The sequence below is a fragment of the Dermochelys coriacea genome, chromosome 3, assembly GCF_009764565.3.
Source record: "Dermochelys coriacea isolate rDerCor1 chromosome 3, rDerCor1.pri.v4, whole genome shotgun sequence".
Lineage (NCBI taxonomy): Eukaryota > Metazoa > Chordata > Testudines > Dermochelyidae > Dermochelys > Dermochelys coriacea.
The window spans coordinates 139590894-139608781 of NC_050070.1; the positions used below are offsets into that span (position 1 = coordinate 139590894).

General features: G+C 38.8%; 1 protein-coding gene across 5 annotated transcripts in view; it reads left to right on the forward strand.

Annotated features, from left to right (window-relative positions):
* FMN2 (formin 2) overlaps positions 1 to 17888 on the forward strand; it is a 277143-nt gene that overhangs the window by 85952 nt on the left and 173303 nt on the right. For all 5 annotated transcript variants that reach the window (XM_043511421.1, XM_043511423.1, XM_043511422.1 and 2 more), the window contains 2 exons: positions 10033 to 11672; positions 12950 to 13094. In XM_043511421.1, the coding sequence (XP_043367356.1) occupies positions 10033 to 11672; positions 12950 to 13094 (1785 nt within the window). The remainder of the gene's footprint in view (positions 1 to 10032; positions 11673 to 12949; positions 13095 to 17888) is intronic.

The following is a 17888-nucleotide window of genomic DNA, read 5'->3' on the forward strand; positions in this document are numbered from 1 at the left end:
TTAAACTGCTGATTTTAAATGTGGACCTTCTCACTTGTTGAAAGACAAGTGGAAATGAAAGGAGCTACTACATGTTCACCACTGCCATTTAAAAAAAGTTTTAGCATAGTGATGTATATGAAGTCCTCTGCATTCAGTTATAGCTATGATTTACCTTTACAAAAGCAATCTATTGGTTTTTTGACTGAATCATAAAACATACGTTTTCTGTTATCGCAATTGCATATACCTAATTTGAGGTCCCAGTAAATTCTAAGGTAAAAACATTCATGTTTTAACGAAAGTTCCATAAAATGCTCTTCAAAGAATGCTTGTTCCCTGAAAGAAAATTCTTCTGAGCACATTTCTCTGGCAGGACAACCTGAACTGATCTCTGAATCTGGCTGCTACTCTCAGCTAGTTTAACAAGATAGCCTAGAGCCAAATTTGGCCTAGAAGTGAGGCGCCTGATTCTTCTCTTGCCTGTATCAGTCTTCCACAGGGGTAACTCACATTACTTTGTTGAAGATTCGAATGATTTTTGCCTAGCCATTTTCTTTAAATTTAGTGAGACACTTATTTTTATAAAGACCAATACAAATTATTCCATTGACTTACTGAGAAAAATCTAATAGGAAATGGTGTTTAATTTATCCATGTCCATCCCCTTGGCATGTTTTCAACCTATACATTGAACTACAGAGTGAGAACCTAAAAGTTGGTTTCATTTGTTTATAGTTAAATTCTAGTCTGTTAGTATTGTCCCAGATTAGAATTGCAAAATGTAAGCAAGGCAAATAGTTTAATAGAAAACACACTTAAATGGTCTTTTTATTTTAATAAATTAAGCTGTTCATTGTAAGATAAGAGAACTTGTATGTAAAGTATTTTCATTTAAATTAGCTTTAGGACGGTATCCTTTTGAATATGCACATTGGTATAAAAGCAACGCCTAAAAAACTGGTAGGCTTTACCTTGCATGTAGCTATATATTGAATAATATAACTAACTTCTACCTTTGATGATTTACCTTTCCCTTTAAAATGGCAAGTAAGGCTCTTTCAGACCCTCACATCAAAAAACTTTTGAGCCCCCATGGAGACCTAAATAAGGCTCATTGTCTTTGAATGACCTCATGCTCAATGATGCAAGACATATGGAGGCCTCTCTTTTCACTTCTAATATTGCCTTCCACCTCATCCTCTTCTTAGAATTGTTAGAGATACCTACCATCAACTCATCTTCAGGTTTGGTGATGGACAAATTTGCAGAGACATTGTAATCAGGGAACCAATTCTGCTCCAGCAACCTTTGTCTACCTGGGGTTTTTCATAATATCAGGCTCGCACTTCAGGGATGTGAGAGAGTACCAAACCCCTCCTATATGGAAAGATAACCACATCACTGTAAATATTTCTTGATGCATACTCCTGATGCATAAGAATTTTCTAGCATGTTATGCCCCAAGTACCTTCCCATCTGACCTTTCCAGGCCACCAAACTCATGGAGTGTCCCTCAGTGACTAAGGCTGTCCTGTCTGAGCCTGCTGACAACAAGCCTGAGACAATGGCCGCTTTTGGGGACCTCCTATGATTCTGTGGTCTCAGCAACATCCCCGAAGACCGGAAATTGCTTATCCTTCTGAACTTTCTATAGAGTCCTTGGCTCTGGTGTCTGAATGTCATAAACTCTGTACAGTTACCCAACGTGAGGGAAAGTCAACTCTTCAAAATCCTCAACAATTTCTTCTGCAACTCAATCTTGGAGCTCCAGGAGGAGAAATTAAAGCGGGGTTGTGGGCTCCCCACATGTAGGCTGCCTTAACCTGCCTAGTTTAGAAGAGGAGGCTCTAGTCGTTAATGGCTAGGAAAATAAATTAATCTGTGGATAGTAAGACCATATATTAAAAGTAATACAAGAAACATGCCTATATTATTCTTAATACATACAAAAGGGAATAACCCTCAACAAACTGAGCTACAAACAAAGTCTCTTTTGCCAGTCTTTGGTTCTATTTTAGGTAGGCCAACATCTTCAGAAGGGGGCTGCTTAAAATAGAACCAAAGACTGGCAAAAGAGACTATCTGTCTGTAGCCCAACTTGTGGAGGATCATCTTTTTTGTCAAGTGTGCCAAAATGTTAGTGTCTATGGCAGCTCAAACTCTGCTATATTTCCAGTCCCAGGACAGAGTGGATATGTACTATCGTTCTTATGATAAAAGCTTAGCCAAAATTTCTGGACTTCCCTAACCTAAAAACTCAATCTAGATACCTACGTACATAGGACAAATTTACATAAAAGAAGCAAAGAAGGAAGATGACTTGCGTAAATCACTGATTGAAGTGGTCACCTCATATCCAGCAGGAAAGAAAACCAACAGGCCATATCTCCTGACCCTTTAAGAAGTCCTTCATCCTCAATCCATCTGCTCCACTAAGAGGCATGACTACTGCACATTCACAGAGTGTTGGCAGAGGTAAGCATGGTATTGTTGCTTCATAAGCTAGAAGATTTAAGCTTTTCTAGCCCTATTGTGCCAGCCCCCTCTTTGCTCACTAGTAGAGCATCTGAGCTGGCAACAATGAGCAATCTAAGGTTCTGTGTTAAAATCTGGTACAGACTATCCTTTCCTTCCCACCACACCTGTCCCATGTATGCACTCCCTTTTCATTGGAGTGGGTGACAAAGCAACTAAGGCAGTTTCAAGGCCAAATACGAACATATAGAAAAGGTGGGCATGCTACTATGTTTCTAAGTCAATTGGTAGATCCCACCTTGTTTTCAAAACTCTTCACCAGCATGTGACTACCCAACTATATCAGATGAGCAGCCTCAAAGACTTAAGTTCCTCTTTATAAAGGATACTTCCTGGAAAAAACAAACCTAAGCAAAAACCCTCATTGGCATTCCTGTTCACTGACATTGCAAAAAACATTCCTTGTGCTATCTTGCAAAAAAGTACTATATCAATGGAAGGTAATAATGCTTGGCTGGTGTGTTGTCTACAGGATGCTTACTGTGGTGGAGAGACAACTGATTCATCTAAGGTGTCTGGGGTTTAAAACAAACTCATTTTAGGTTCTTGATTATAGCAGGGTTAGGAAAAATCCTAAAAGGACATTTCATTCACAATTAGTCAGAAGTTTAGGAATGCTATTGGATTCCTCTCTGATGCTAAACTGTTTTGCTTCATAAGCTAAACATCTTCAGGTAATGCTTTCAGCCATCTCTGATTGGCTAAAAGACTTTGTCCTCTTGGTAAATCATGATATGACCTCAGTTATTCATGCCTTTGTTACCACCTAGCTAGAATATAGCATTATGATACACCTCGGCATGAACCATCTTTTGCTTAGAAAACTCCAACAAATAGAGAGCTCTGCAACTCGTCTCCTCACCAACATGGGTTACCATGAGCCCGCTCCTGTTCTCCACTCTCCACACTGACTTCCCATAGAACATTGAGACACAGTCAAGGTCTCAGTTCTTATCTTCAAAGTGCTCAATGGCCTGGGCCTAAGATTGCCTAATGCTCTGGGATGAAGACTGTGGTCAACAAAATCACTTCTCTGGTAGTAAAGAACAAAGGTAAAGCTCATCTGTGCTAGAGACAGCTTTTTTTTTTTTTTTTTTTTGCGGGGTGAGCCTGAGACTGTGGAATGACCTCCCTCAGGAACTAAGGACCGTCACAGACCTCGCCTCCTTTGGCTACAAAGGTCAGATTTCTTTGACCTTGCTTTCTCTAACAAACACATCTATGTTGCTATATTTACAAACAAAATCCTACCACAACTAAATTCTCCAATATTCACTCTACTCCCCCTTGGTAGAGGATGAGAGAACAAAACAATGACATGCTAAGCTTGTTGCTTAATGTACTACTGGAAGGTGCTCGGATACTAATGTGATAAACCTGAGATAAGAACCTACATAGAATAAGAACCTACATTCATGCAGTGTGGAGCTTATTTTGCTAATTACTGTTTAGAGTATAGCACTTGTCATATGTCATTGAGAATAAATAAATTCAAACTTCTCTCAGTTTGGAAGGCTACCTTTTGGTGCTTGTACATACAGCTTCTATCAGACAGCACCATTATATCTTGTCTCACTAAACTAGGCGGAACAAGGCCAAAAAGGAGTATATTCTGATTGTTCAACATGTTTCAGAGACGGAAGAATGTAGTAGCAATTCCCTGTCCAGCAAACCGCCTTGAAACTCAGGTTTTCATTTGTTACATCTGGGAACTGCTGAGGTCACTCTATTGAGAGCTCCTTGAATTGCATGGCTCTGAATTTCTTCACAAGGTTCATACACAGTGGGCAGAGATACTTTCTGTATCCTGTATAGGTCCTTTCAGTTCCTATAATATATGATACCTGTTTTTATTCCCACCCCCTTTCAGTACAGGTAAATACTATGGAGAGGCCAGAAAAGCACTTGTAGTTCCATCTATCCATAGTTCCACATAGACCTCTAGTTTTTGCTATATTTTCCTGTAGACCTGGGGAAATTAAACACAATGACACAAATAATGGGGAACTGGAGGGAGAGCCCTACAATTACAAGTCTTTGATGAAATGTCTGCTATCAAGAAACTTTTAAAAATACAGGATTCAAAATCAAAAAGCACAAAAGAAAAACTATGTTGCAATTTTATAAGGAATTCATTCTGTCAGCAACATTAGAACCAAAATTATTTTTGAGGAATTCAGTTTTAGGTAATTGATTGATCTAACTACTGAAGTAGCAGAGTAAATCTTCCACTGTTATTAGAACATTTACCTGTGTGCTAGTCTCTGTTTTTCCCAGGAATAACCAAAGCCTGGAGAGTATCTCCCTTCCCAAACCTGTGGAATGCTAATATATTAGGAGAAGAAAGATATTGTCTAGAAATTTGAACAAGAGACTGGGAATCAGGCTTTCAGACAGTGACTTTTCCTGAAGCCAAGGGCAAAGTAGTCAGTTTCTAACTCAGTGTCTCCAGCTGTAAAATATGAATATATATATATGTGTCACAAGGTGAGTGGGAGGATTAATTAGATAATATTTTGTAAAGTGCTCTGAATATGAAAACAATTCAGTAAATGTCCAGTAGTAGTGTATCTCATTTAATAGCATTCAACAACTCCAGCTGCAGCACTGGAGACTTAGCTGCTAAATACCATGTCTCCTTTCTTTATGCTGGGCTGCAGGACTCTCAGAATAGATGTTAAAACTTGTTAACCTTTGACCATTAGGGATCTGAGAAGTTATCAATTTTTCCTAACTGAAAGGACTAAAATGCATTGTAACCTTAAGCTGTGCTGTACTGTCACAGATAAGCAAGACCCGCAAGCCTGTCTTCTGTTTTGCCTGGAAAAATTTATTATTCTGTGGACAGAATGGTTAAAAAGAGTGCCTTCTTCCTGCAAACCTAGTAGAACCAATACAATAAAAAAATAAAATTGGATAAAATCCCAAATGAAAAATATAAGCTTAGTGTCTAATTATTGATCCCACTCAGAGTCAACTTCATCTGGAACACTAAGTAACAAATTGCTGGAGAGTCTCGGATATGGACAAATGCAGCTTGGTGGCTTTTAGTCTCTGACACTAGAAACCTGTTAATTTCCAAAAGTAGAAAGTAATGTGGCTTTATTCTTGAAATATTTCAGATTATCTTTGATTTAAGAATGGTAGTTTTATTTTCAGAGGCTAAAGGTACATTATTTTCTCTCCCTCCAATTCTGTATCTCGGGGAATGTATATTAATGTGCATACATACTTATTTTCTTCTTCCTTATTCTTGAATCATACATACCCCATTTTTCCTGGATAAAGTGAGGCTTAAGCTTCCACCTTTCTTTCTTCCTTTACAGAAAGAAGACTCCCTCAAAGTACCCATGTCCTGAGTAAGAAGTCTAAGCAAGACAGAGGTCCCTCAAACATCTTTTTAAGCCACACAGTTTTTTGCTGTGGAGTTGTCCTTTGGACTTTAATGTGGACCTTTCTCATGATCAGTCTTTTACCTGGGCAAACCTTTCAGGTTCCTGGGAAGTGGCTTTCGTCTGTGTTTACATGTGCAGCAGAAAAATTCCTTCCTTTTCTGTTTCCATGAATGTTTAAAGTTTCATCAACCAATGCTTCTAATCTTTCTTGCCACTGAGGGATATTAAAAGCTTGCTGTGACTTACGCAAATCTTGGTTTAACTTCAGTGTATCTCGTTCATAATTGTTTGCCAAGGGAAGGCAAACCCAAGGCATGAGGGAAGAACTCGAGGCTTTTTGCTGGGGGAAGGAGGGTTAAAGGAGCTTTGGGCTGCCATCTTAATGGGCAAGTCTTTATTTACTTCAAACATACAGAAATGGCCGGTTCTAAAAGCAAAGGTAGTTTGATTTAACTTTTCTATGAATTATTGGACATGGAAATTAATGTAGTTGTACTGAGCAGATCCTGACTGTTTTTTTTAACTTACAGCAAAAGAACTGAAGGGAAGAGGTCAATGATCATAACCAGACAAAATATATTGGCATTTCAAATTTTGGGGCCCCCTTTATGTGCCCCATATTTAAATGATCCCTAAGCATTTGGAATTTTTGGTTAGTATGAATGTTACAAAATTGAAAGGTATGAATGATTCAATGTTTTCTCTCTGGCTGAACTCACAGAATTCCAGTTTCCCCTAATGAGGTTTTTAGATTTGATAAACTAAATTAATCTTTTAAGGACATTCTAGGAGATGTTTCAAAAACCAATCAGTTTGTATATGGAAGGTCATTGCCTTGTTTTTCTTGAAACAATCCTTTCATCTCCTGAAAAATGAGAGAAGCCTGAAAAAATTAACTGAGGCAAGATGTCCTAGCTTGAGACTAATCTTGGAAAACATTTGGGTGTTAAAGTAAATGATTCCAAATACTACATAGTCAAAGCATAAAAATACTGTTTTCCCCAATAAATATAATTGGTACAAGTCTCTTTGGACACACAAATGTTTTCCAAGATTTGTCTCAAGCTAGGACATCTTGCCTCAGTTAATTTTTTCAGGCATCTCTGAGACCCTGATAGACTGAAACATTAAGAACTCAACAAGAAATCCACTCCCTCCTTCCTTACTATGTAACCTCCTATCTCAAAAGTCTGCTAAAACAAACTACAAAATGATAGAATGCAGTTCTGCTTCACCTTCATGTGAAGACCACCTCCACTGAGATACCCATTTTTGTTTGCCTTTGGAGTAATTGCTTAACGCATCACTTAATTGCCCTATGACTTTTTTTTTTTAAATGTGATCTTGAAGCTTTAAAATTCCTGTTTTCTTGCAATAGATTTTCAGCCCCATAGGATGAATTCCACTGTGTAACATTGAGTTCCAGTGCCTTCCTGCAGGTCAAGAGGAATTTTAAGTTTCAGGGACTATATTTTGTTCATGGATATGGTAACGTGTTAAAATGCAGACTAAATGGCCCTGTGTTCTGAATTAATATTAACAGTGGTGATTCTTCACCAACAGATTAATCATTGCCATATTAAATATTCTTAGAGTATTAGCTTCAAGTAAAATGGATCAAATTAATCTCCGGTGTAATTCTATTGATTTAAATAGGTTTATGGCAGGGATGTAATTTCTCCTTTAGATACAAATTGGAAGGCTATATCTTAATAATTTTTTATTATTTAAATATTATAAAAAAGTTAAAAGTGGCAGCCAGTGAATATTAAAATGGCTGAAAGTGGATGGTCATATTTCTCAAGTGAATTCTGAAGAGTTGATGTTTGAATTTTTATAGGAATTTTGTATGTATAAATAGTCCTAGTATGTGTGTATTTTATTTTTATTTTTGAGAAATTGATCTTAATGTACATACACCAGAATAATGGGGATGGATGAAGTTTTGTAATATTCTTTTAATCATACTTACACATTCTAATCCAAAATGTTTGTCCTTTTATATTATAATAAAGTTTTTCAACAAAAATGTCGCTAATAAAATGGATTGAATTTTAATGGGATATATAATAAAAAAGGTACCAGCAGAATATCCTGTAACTGAAGCTGAAGCAATAAGCAAAGCTATCTTTTAGCCTTTCTTTCCAGGTTACTGTTTAAAGCACTATGTAGTTATTGGCTGAGCAGTCTGCTCTCCCTCAGATTCAACCCATCTCTAGACAAATATATGGCGACCCAGTCCCTGCTTTAACTTGTTACCTACACATTAAAATCTGATAGGGAGAACCATTTGCCAGTATTCATAATTTTAGATCCAAATGACTCTTCAGACTTTCTGTGAGACTGAGCATTGTAACTTGATGTAAATTGCTTCGAGTAGAGAGCAATCTGAGTTAGTTGCTTGTTACTATTTCATTTTAGTGAATGGTTTAGGAGAGCTGAGAAATCCCAAGATAAATACATGCCTGAAATGTTGTGTTCGGAAAAAAACATGGTGGAAACTATTTTAGTAAGCTATGAATATATATTACTGGTAGTGAGAACTTTGCTTACAACAAAGAGAGCTGTTTTTTTAAAATATATTCTTGTCATGTATGAGATGACAAGCATAATCTTCAGGACTGAGAGACAAATAAAAGCTATTACTCTGTTAGGTATTGGGCATTCATTTACAGATGCTTCTATGGTACTCCTCACCATCGTGTCTGAGATCAGTAACTCTCAAATGTTCATGGATGAAGCCTGAATTTCACCTGTGAGGCTTACCATTTTACAGAAGGGATACAAAAAGCACAAAAAGGTTGTAACTTGCCCAAGGTCACCAAGGAAATCTGTAGCAGAGAATGGAAAAAATAAACCCCACATCTCCTGAATGTGTGTAAAACAGACTATAAAACACAATCTACCTTACTGACTTCCTGTTGTTGTTCTGTTGTCCCAGTCAAGAGAGGATACCATTAAAAAAAATCCTAAACATTTAATGAAGTACAGCAGTGGAAAAAGAAATATATTCAACTTTAGCATTCCTGTTCCCTTAAATCTCTATCTGGGAACATTTTGTATTAAAATCCTTCAGAATTTCTGATGTATCTATTGCCTGATTAGTTCCTTGAATTATGGTCCTGATAAAGCACCAGTCATTACTATTCACTATCCCTGGGCTACATTATTTCCTTGTGATGCATTTTGATAAAGCACATCTCCATTTAAACAGAACACACTCCATTACTGGTATTTATTTAGGAACATAGGAATTAGCATATTGAATAGTCCATATATTCCAGTAATCTGTTTCCAACAGTACTAGGTGCTTCAGAGGAAACTGCAGAGGAAGCTTCTCCCTAATCCCTTTTTGTTAGTGGTTGTTTTATGCCCTTAAACATAGCAGTTTTGATGCTTTCTGAACTTGGGGAGAAGTAGTAGCTCCTAATTTTGTCTTATTTCTTGTCATTTTTCTTCCCAATTAGTTATGGTTCTACTAGCTCAAATGTGGAGCTTACTGTATTCAACATGCAGGACTTTCTGCCATCATAACTTTGCTATGTACACCAATATGATTGCATTCTTTTAAAAATTGGTTCCCTATTCTTTTCTTTTATCCATTCTTGGGTGAATAAGGCCTGGCTAGTTTAACATGTATTCAAATGTAACATTTGGTCATTCACCCGGTCTATCATGTACAGTAACAGTGTACTAAGGAAATACTTAAAATGTTTTCAGTCATTACTGAAAATTTGTTCAAATTTAAGTATTTGTATAACTCTTCTATTACATCTAAAAAGATCACAAAAAGAAAGTTGCAGTACTTTTAATCCACTGCTCTGTGGTTCTTTGTCCATCTTTGGAAAGCAGTACTATAGACAGGAGAATAACATCACAATATAAAGAACACACATGCTGATGAAGTCATTATAATCACTAATTGTAGTGTGAGAGTCTAAACTAATTTCCATAGTAGGTTGTACCTGGGGATATGGTGTCTCCATTCTTACAGAGTGTAGAAGCAAATTGCTTTCTCTAGCAGTGGATGGTGCTAATCCCTATTTAGCTTCACTGCCCATGTGTGCTGAAAACAGTTATCTCCTCTTTCTGTGTGTTGATTTATCTTTTCTTTTTGAAGGATGATTTTGAGTTGAAATCTGAGGAGCGTGCTAATGTAATTCAGCAACTGGAACAAACCATTGAGGATCTGAGGACCAAAATTGCAGAACTGGAGAAACAATTCCCAGCCCCAAAAGAGGCACAGATTCCTTGCAAAGACCAAGAGAGTGAGAGTGGACGCCCAGTTTGTGGGGAACGTGGTAATGTGGATCTTCAAACAAATGAAGGGAATGTCCTACCCAAAACAGTTTTACAAGTAAAATCAGTACAAACTTCACCAGTAGAAGATTATTTTACACACTCAAAGCCTTCAGCCAATGCACTGCCACAGTCTCCTCCCCACCTGGAAGGGGATAAATTTGAACGGCCATCTCAGCCATTGCCAACTCTTGAACTACATCCCACATATTGTTCTGAAGTATCTTTAATTCTGTCACCAAAACTAATCTCGACGCAGCTGAATGAAAGCCAGTCCACAGAAAGTACATCACAGCCACCTCGTGCAGGACCTGATACGGATCTATCCTCTTCTTTGTTTCAAGAAGCGACTGTATTGCCAGCTCCCCATCAGTCTCGAAGTACTGAGACTGTGACTTGCAGTGATTGTTTCCCTTCTGTATCCTCTGAACCCACTTGTAGCATCCCACCCCCACTGCCTGGCACAGAACTATCTGTTCTTCTGCCTGGAGCAGGAGGCTCTTCCTTCATATCACACTTGCCTGGTGCAGGTGTCCCATCCCCACCACCTTTGCCTGGTTCAGGACTTTTCTTGCCTTTGGCTGGCACAACAATGCCACCCCTGGGCTCCTCGTTGCCTGGCATAATTATGCCACCTCCTCTACCCCCACCTTTGCCTGATGGAGCGATGCCACTGCCTCCCGCTCCCCCATTTCTTCCATGTGCAGGAATCCCACCTCCGGCCCCTCCTCTGCCTGGGGTGGGAATACCTCTGGCCCCTCCTCTGCCTGGGGTGGGAATACCTCCCCCGGCCCCTCCTTTGCCTAGTGCAAGTATCCCGTGCCCACCTCCTTTGCCTGGTATGGGAATGCCTCCCCCTCCCTCACCCCCTCCTTTGCCTAGTGCAAGTATCCCGTGCCCACCTCCTTTGCCTGGTATGGGAATGCCTCCCCCTCCCTCACCCCCTCCTTTGCCTAGTGCAAGTATCCCGTGCCCACCTCCTTTGCCTGGTATGGGAATGCCTCCCCCTCCCTCACCCCCTCCTCTGCCTGGTGCAAGTATCCCGTGCCCACCTCCTTTGCCTGGTGTAGGAATGCCGCCCCCTCCCCCACCCCTGCCTGGTGTAGGAATGCTGCCCCCTCCCCCACCCCTGCCTGGTATGGGAATGCCGCCCCCTCCACCACCTTTCCCTGTTGCAGGTGTACCACCCCCTCCCCTGCCTTTACCTGGCATGGGAATGCCACCCCCTGCCCCTCCACCGCCACCACCTGGGGCAGCTGTTTCTCTTCCACCACCAGCCCAGGGAGGCTTCTTGCCAACGTTTGGCCTTCCACAAGTCTGTGGGGTTCTTCCTCCTCCATTACCAGTTGGTTTATTTGTACTGGGGATGAATCAGGATAAAGGGAGCAGGAAACATGCAATAGAACCTTCTCGACCCATGAAGCCTCTTTATTGGACAAGAATTCAGCTTCATAGTAAAAGGTAAAATATGTACAATGTGAAGATGGAGAATTTGTTTTTGTTCCAAGCCTTTTTCAATAAGATGGGGTAAAATTAACTAAATGCTTTAGTGTCTTGTAAATAGTTCTTTACAACATACACATTTTCAGTATAATTGCAATTATAATTTTAACTGCCATTTAAATAAAATGCCCATGCATTTAGCATTTTGTATGTTAAAATTAACCTTAAACTGCTTATTACCCCTGAAAGCTTATATTTCAATACTGTCCTTATGAACTACAGAGAGTATATTAGTAAGAAGTGCTTTCCCCCCGCCCCCATTTTTTTTTATATAGAACAGGTCACTGCAGAGGGGGAAAAATGTATATATTTGCACTGTTTGAGAAATCTTTTAAAGAACCATTTTCTGGATAACTTTGGGCCTGATCCTGTGAGGTTCTGTGGACCCTCAGCTCTCAATATGTGATGCATGTCAGGCATTTTGTGACTTAAATGTAAGTTGCTTGCACCTTTTTCCCTTTCCACCAGCACCAAGGTCCTGTCTCAAACAACTTGCAAATTCAGGTAGTTTATGATCCTCCAAATCATAGAATATCAGGGTTGGAAGGGACCTCAGGAGGTCATCTAGTCCAACTCCCTGCTCAAAGCAGGACCAATCCCCAATTTTTGGCCCAGATCCCTAAATGGCCCCCTCAATGATTGAACTCACAGCCCTGTGTTTAGCAGGCCAATGCTCAAACCACTGTGAATCCATGATATGCGCACACTCACTCCCCATGTCTCCTGCCTTATGACGTAAAAGACCCACTTGCCTGTGACCCTCCTTGCTTGACACTGATCTGGCTGACATCAGATTTGTTGTTAATGTATTTTTCTGTTTTGCAGAATGCCCATTGTTTATGGAAATACTGTTTTCATACTCGTAGGGAAATATTAATTTTGATTTCAGTAATATTCTTCTCTCCCCGCCTAGCATTTTCTTCATCTTCATACTTTTTGTCACTTAATAGAGGGTTTATCTTTTCTCAGTCCAAGCTTATTTCCAGTTCTGGTGGTTTTTTTAATATACTGAGCTAGTGATAACACAAACTGTGTGGCACGTGTGAATATAAAGCAGTTTGAAGCATACTGGGGTGTGGAGGACTTCAGATCCAAAATATAGTCTATTAAACTCCTGCTAATCCTGAAAGTAGCAGTCACTCAAAAATAATATTAACATTATTTTTCTTCATTCCACCATTTGTGACTATATTTAGTTTGACATTGCTCTACATAGGTCTTTTGCTTAACTTTAGAGATTCTAATGCTTCACTTGTGTGGGAAAAAATTGAAGAGCCTTCTATAGATTATCATGAGTTTGAAGAACTGTTTTCCAAAACAGCTGTTAAAGAGAGAAAGAAACCAATTTCAGACACCATCACAAAGTCAAAGGCTAAACAAGTGAGTACTCTTCATTTCGCATGCTTTTGGGTTGGTATCTAGCTATGTATACTGGGCTGCAATAGGAAGCTGTGATGTATAGGGTTTTTTGTTTGTTTGTTCTGCATGCTGTTTACAAATATATAAAAAAGGAGAGTATGGGTAATAATTTTAGAAGCTAGCTACATTTACTAACTTCCTCTGTAGTCAAATGGAGCTCTGTCCCTGTATTAATTGCTTTTAAAATCTTTACATGGTGTCTGGAAGTGGCTAGAACAAACCTAAAATAATAGCCAGAAACAAATCTCATAACTTTTATCTTGTGTCTGGGGGAAAAATAAGAGATGCAAATATGATTAAATTGTACATTATAGTTGTGGTTGTTCCAGAGTACACTTGACAGCTTTGTTTACTTACATACTGGTGAACTACACATACTTATATGAAAGTTAGTGGAACTAACAATTCTGACTTCAAAAACTCAGTGATTTCAAGGTTTAAACTGAGTTATGTTCCTAAAAGCATAGTTCTTCCTTTCCATTAAAATAGTGAGGTTTTTTGGGGAAAAAAATTCTAACAGCACAGGTGAAATTTTAAGTATATGTATCTATCTATATATAGTATCTAAAATTAATGTGTATGTGTGCACAATATATAGTTTGCAATTTGTTCTTATTAAGTATTTTAAAGTAAATATAATGGGTAAAGCTGGTAAGAATTTAGTGACTTAACTGAAAATCAATGCTTGAAAGTTTCTGTTACCATAAAAATAAGCACAGTAACCGAGCTTATAGTATGTGTATTTGTTTATATAGTACATGCACATAAATGCATAATAAAAATGAAAAAGCAAAATGGAAAAAATACATTGATCCAAAAAACTTCTTGAAATCGAAAGAATTGCAGTAAATTGGGAAAAACCCAGACCATTATAAATGTAAAGATTACTAAGCAGGTTAAACCTCGGTACGTAAGATATTGCAGCCTTACATCTACATGAGCATAAAGAGAGTTCTGAATAGTTAGTTGCTCAAAATAAATTACCTTCCAATTAGTCTTTCTTTTGTTGTTACTTGTCTGATAATCAGACTGACACAGGAATGACACACAGGAACATGCTCTTATTCAGAATTTTCAAATGAGCAGTCAAAACACTCATTCAAACTTGTCATTAGCTTGCAGGTCTGGTGGTGGTTTCTCTATGGTTGTTATGGTTCTCATGTGTCCATATACAGGGCAATACAGTATAGGATTTTTCCAAACCCAGACTGCTTTTTATAACAGTCCTCTTCAATATATCGGTGCCATAGATTTGGCAATGTTTAGTGATAATCTTTACAAGACATTATTTGACTAGGTATTGTTCCTTTAGTGCTACATGACATTTAAAATGTTGGTCTGTCATTTGGCCAGCCATTCAAGCATGCAATATCTTATGATTGTGTCAGCATCCAGGGATGAGGAGCAGTAGAACTGACAGTATAATTGGGATTGTTACATTGAGTAGCCTGTGCAAAGTAGTCTTCTCAAGTGACACTGTGCAGCCAGCCTATTTCAGTCTGTAGTTTGCACACAGTTCTAATGAAGGTAGCCTGAACAATTTATAGTATTAGAGCCTATGTTGGTCTTATCCTGTCCTCAAAATAGTTTTGGTTTCTACCCCTTGCCAATTATTCTGAGTTTTTTTTTTCTCCAATAGTCTGTTAGTACTTCATTAGTGCAACTGACTTAGACACTGGTAAGGTACGTGGCCAATTTTTTTTTTCCTGAATGACATGGAGGCTATGCACACACAAAATATCACAAAAGAACAGAAAAATGAAAAAGTGCTGTGGCTGAAATTTTGTTGAAATAAAGCCATTTTTGCTATACTTTTTTAGAAATATTTGCCCCATTTATATGTGATTCATAGTTTTATAGATGGTTTATAAAGGTTTGTTTTCCAAGGTGCTTTATAAACAATTCCCCTCTCATTGCATGTGTATACTGACTGGATGACATGTAGGAATTTTTGGCATCTCGTGATTCATTGTAGGAACCAGACTAGTAATGTTCATAATAGTGGCAAATATTTATGAAAAATTCCCTAACAATGCCACATATATACAATGGAAGTTCTGGTTTTCTTAAATCCTTTAAAGTAACTTTAGAATTCTTATGTTCTGGCATCTTCTTAAAAGTTTGATTACAGTTTCCTACACAGTACGTTACCTTCACAGTAATAAAGTGGCTGTGCTGTCCATCCGTGTGATTTACATTATAAGAAATATAATTTATATAAGTTTATAAGCTTTTAATGTTCTGTGACTGTATTAGTGGTTTTTTTTTCCCCTTTGCATTTGGCTGTTTTGACTTTTACAGCAATTCTTAAACAAAAAAGGGAAGAAAAATGTGTCACTTTGTTCACTGTATGGGGTTTGCCTTGCTTTCCTGTGATCAAATTATTGTATTTGTTGCTCAAAGTGAACACGAGTTTGCACAAGCTGAGCCTTGCAATGATTTTTATCTCCAGCTAGTGAATGAAACAGCAACACATCTCTAAGAATACAGGCTTGTCTAAACAGAACTTTAGTGCATAGTAGCAAGCCAGGGCATGAAGCTACAGCACACTAGCTTGCCACACAGTAATATCTCATGTGTGTGCTCTTGCAGTGCGCTATGAATTCTGTAGTTCATGCTATGGAACTTTTCATGCACTGTAGCAGTGTCCACATGGTACATTGCTGTGTGGCAAGCCAATGCACTGTAGATTCAGACTTTGGCTTGCCATGCACTATTGTCCCATGTGGTCATGTCCACATGCAAGACCGGCTCTAGGCACCAGCAAAGCAAGCACGTGCTTGGAGCAGCACAATTCCAGGGGCAGCATTCTGGCCTTTCTTTTTTTTTTTTTTTTTTTTTTTCTTGCTTGGGCAGTTGTGCTCTTGGAGTGGCAAATTTTTTGCTTGGGGTGGCAAGAAACCTGGAGCTGGCCCTGTCCACATGTGCGACATAAACAGAATAAAGAAATAAAATGGTGTGAAAAGGGAGATTAAATAATTCAATAGAAAGGGTTTTTTTTTGTTTTGTTTTAAATGAAAGAAACAAGGAATAGCTATGGGGTTCGTTTAATCTGCTATGTCCTCTTTGTTCCACAAAGCAGCACACTTTGTTCAGCACAGCACAACTGGCTTCAAACTGCAAGTGGAGAACTTTACTTGTTCAGGACAACTCTCTGCTAGCAGAAGGCTGGCAGAGAGAGGGTAGTCTGCTCCACCCACCCTCTGTCCCCCGTCCTCAGCACAAGAGGTAAGGAAGGAGGCAGACTGGGGCCAGGGAAGAATATGGTGGAGAAAGAGTTGAGTATGCTAATCCTCCCTTTACTGGGGGCAAATATTGGAAGATCAGGGCACTGCGTCTGGATCTGCTCTTCAGTGCATCTGAGTGCAGCTTGTTCATGGAGGAGAATCCATCCCAGTATGTATATTTCTCTACCATGAAATGTTGTTCTTTTATATCCTACATATTGTATATTGCTGCTATTATTTTATCCTTTATTTGAATTTCAAAAATGTAACTATAGACATCCATTCTGTACCCTGGGTGCCTAATCTCATAAGATACAACCTGCTAAATAATACAAAAAGTTTCTGCTAATATAAAACCAGCTCAGTCTTCAGAATAGCTGCAGAAAAGGAGAGATGCCAATCTGTGATGAGTTCCCTTCCCTCAATCCTTTACTTTGGACACTGATTCTTGTCTGCATATGTCCAATATCAATTGTTGTTGTAAAGGAGGGAGAGCTATATATTGTGTGACTAATGCTCACAGACAATCTCGTTACTTAGATTGCAAGATCTTTGAGACCAGGGCAATTTTTGTGCTGTTTGTACAGCACCTAACACAATAGGGTCCTGTCCAGGACTACGGTATACACATTCAATGATATAATTTTAGTAGCCTCTTAGCACTACATTTAAGTGTATTTGTTTTAGTTCAGCTTGAAAAGTAACTATAATCTTTACACACGTTTCTCTGGCATTCCAGACTCTCTCCCCGCATGGAATTGCCTTCATGGATCCTTACACTTTGGAGTCTGAGGTATGGGGTGGGGAGAAAGAGACAGAGTTTGTTGAGAGGAATTCACACTAGGAGAGGAGGCCCTGAACCACTGCTTATGTTCAGCCTGGCATGGAGACAAAGGTTCCTCTTTCCTTGGTTGTTTTTAATTACCCTTGACAATGTGATTAGTCTCTGAGTAGATGTTGGTTTTGTATTAAAACTTTTATCTTTAAAATAATAAGGAATTATTTTTTCCTGTGTTATGTAGGAGATCAGATGAATAATCATAAAGGTTCCTTCTGGTTTTAGAATCTGTGAAACTTCTTATCTGTGCTTTTACATTTTACTGGAAAGGTCTTTCTGCCATAAATGTGTGTGTGTGTGTGTGTGTGTGTGTGTGTGTGTAGGTGGGGGACATCTTTGTGGACAATTGCTACACCCAGTGGTCTCTCTGGCAGTTGGTAGTACACAACCTTTTCAATAGAGGGGTGGTTAGTTAGACCACAGACTGACCTTTTATCCTACTCCAATGCCAAATAAGAACAGTTCTGAGTTTGAACAGGCAGAAGTCAAGGGCATATATCAAAAGCCTTTCTTTTTCATCCAGGGTTAGGCCTTCTGATCGTGAGTGCCTGAGTATAACTTTGTTTATCTTCTGCATAGGGACCTTAGCAAGATGATGTAAGGGAAGAGCATGTGTGATCCTTATGGCTCCTGCTTGGGGTTCACTAGTTCTGGTATTCAAATCTCCTAACTCTGGCTGAGAAATCTCTT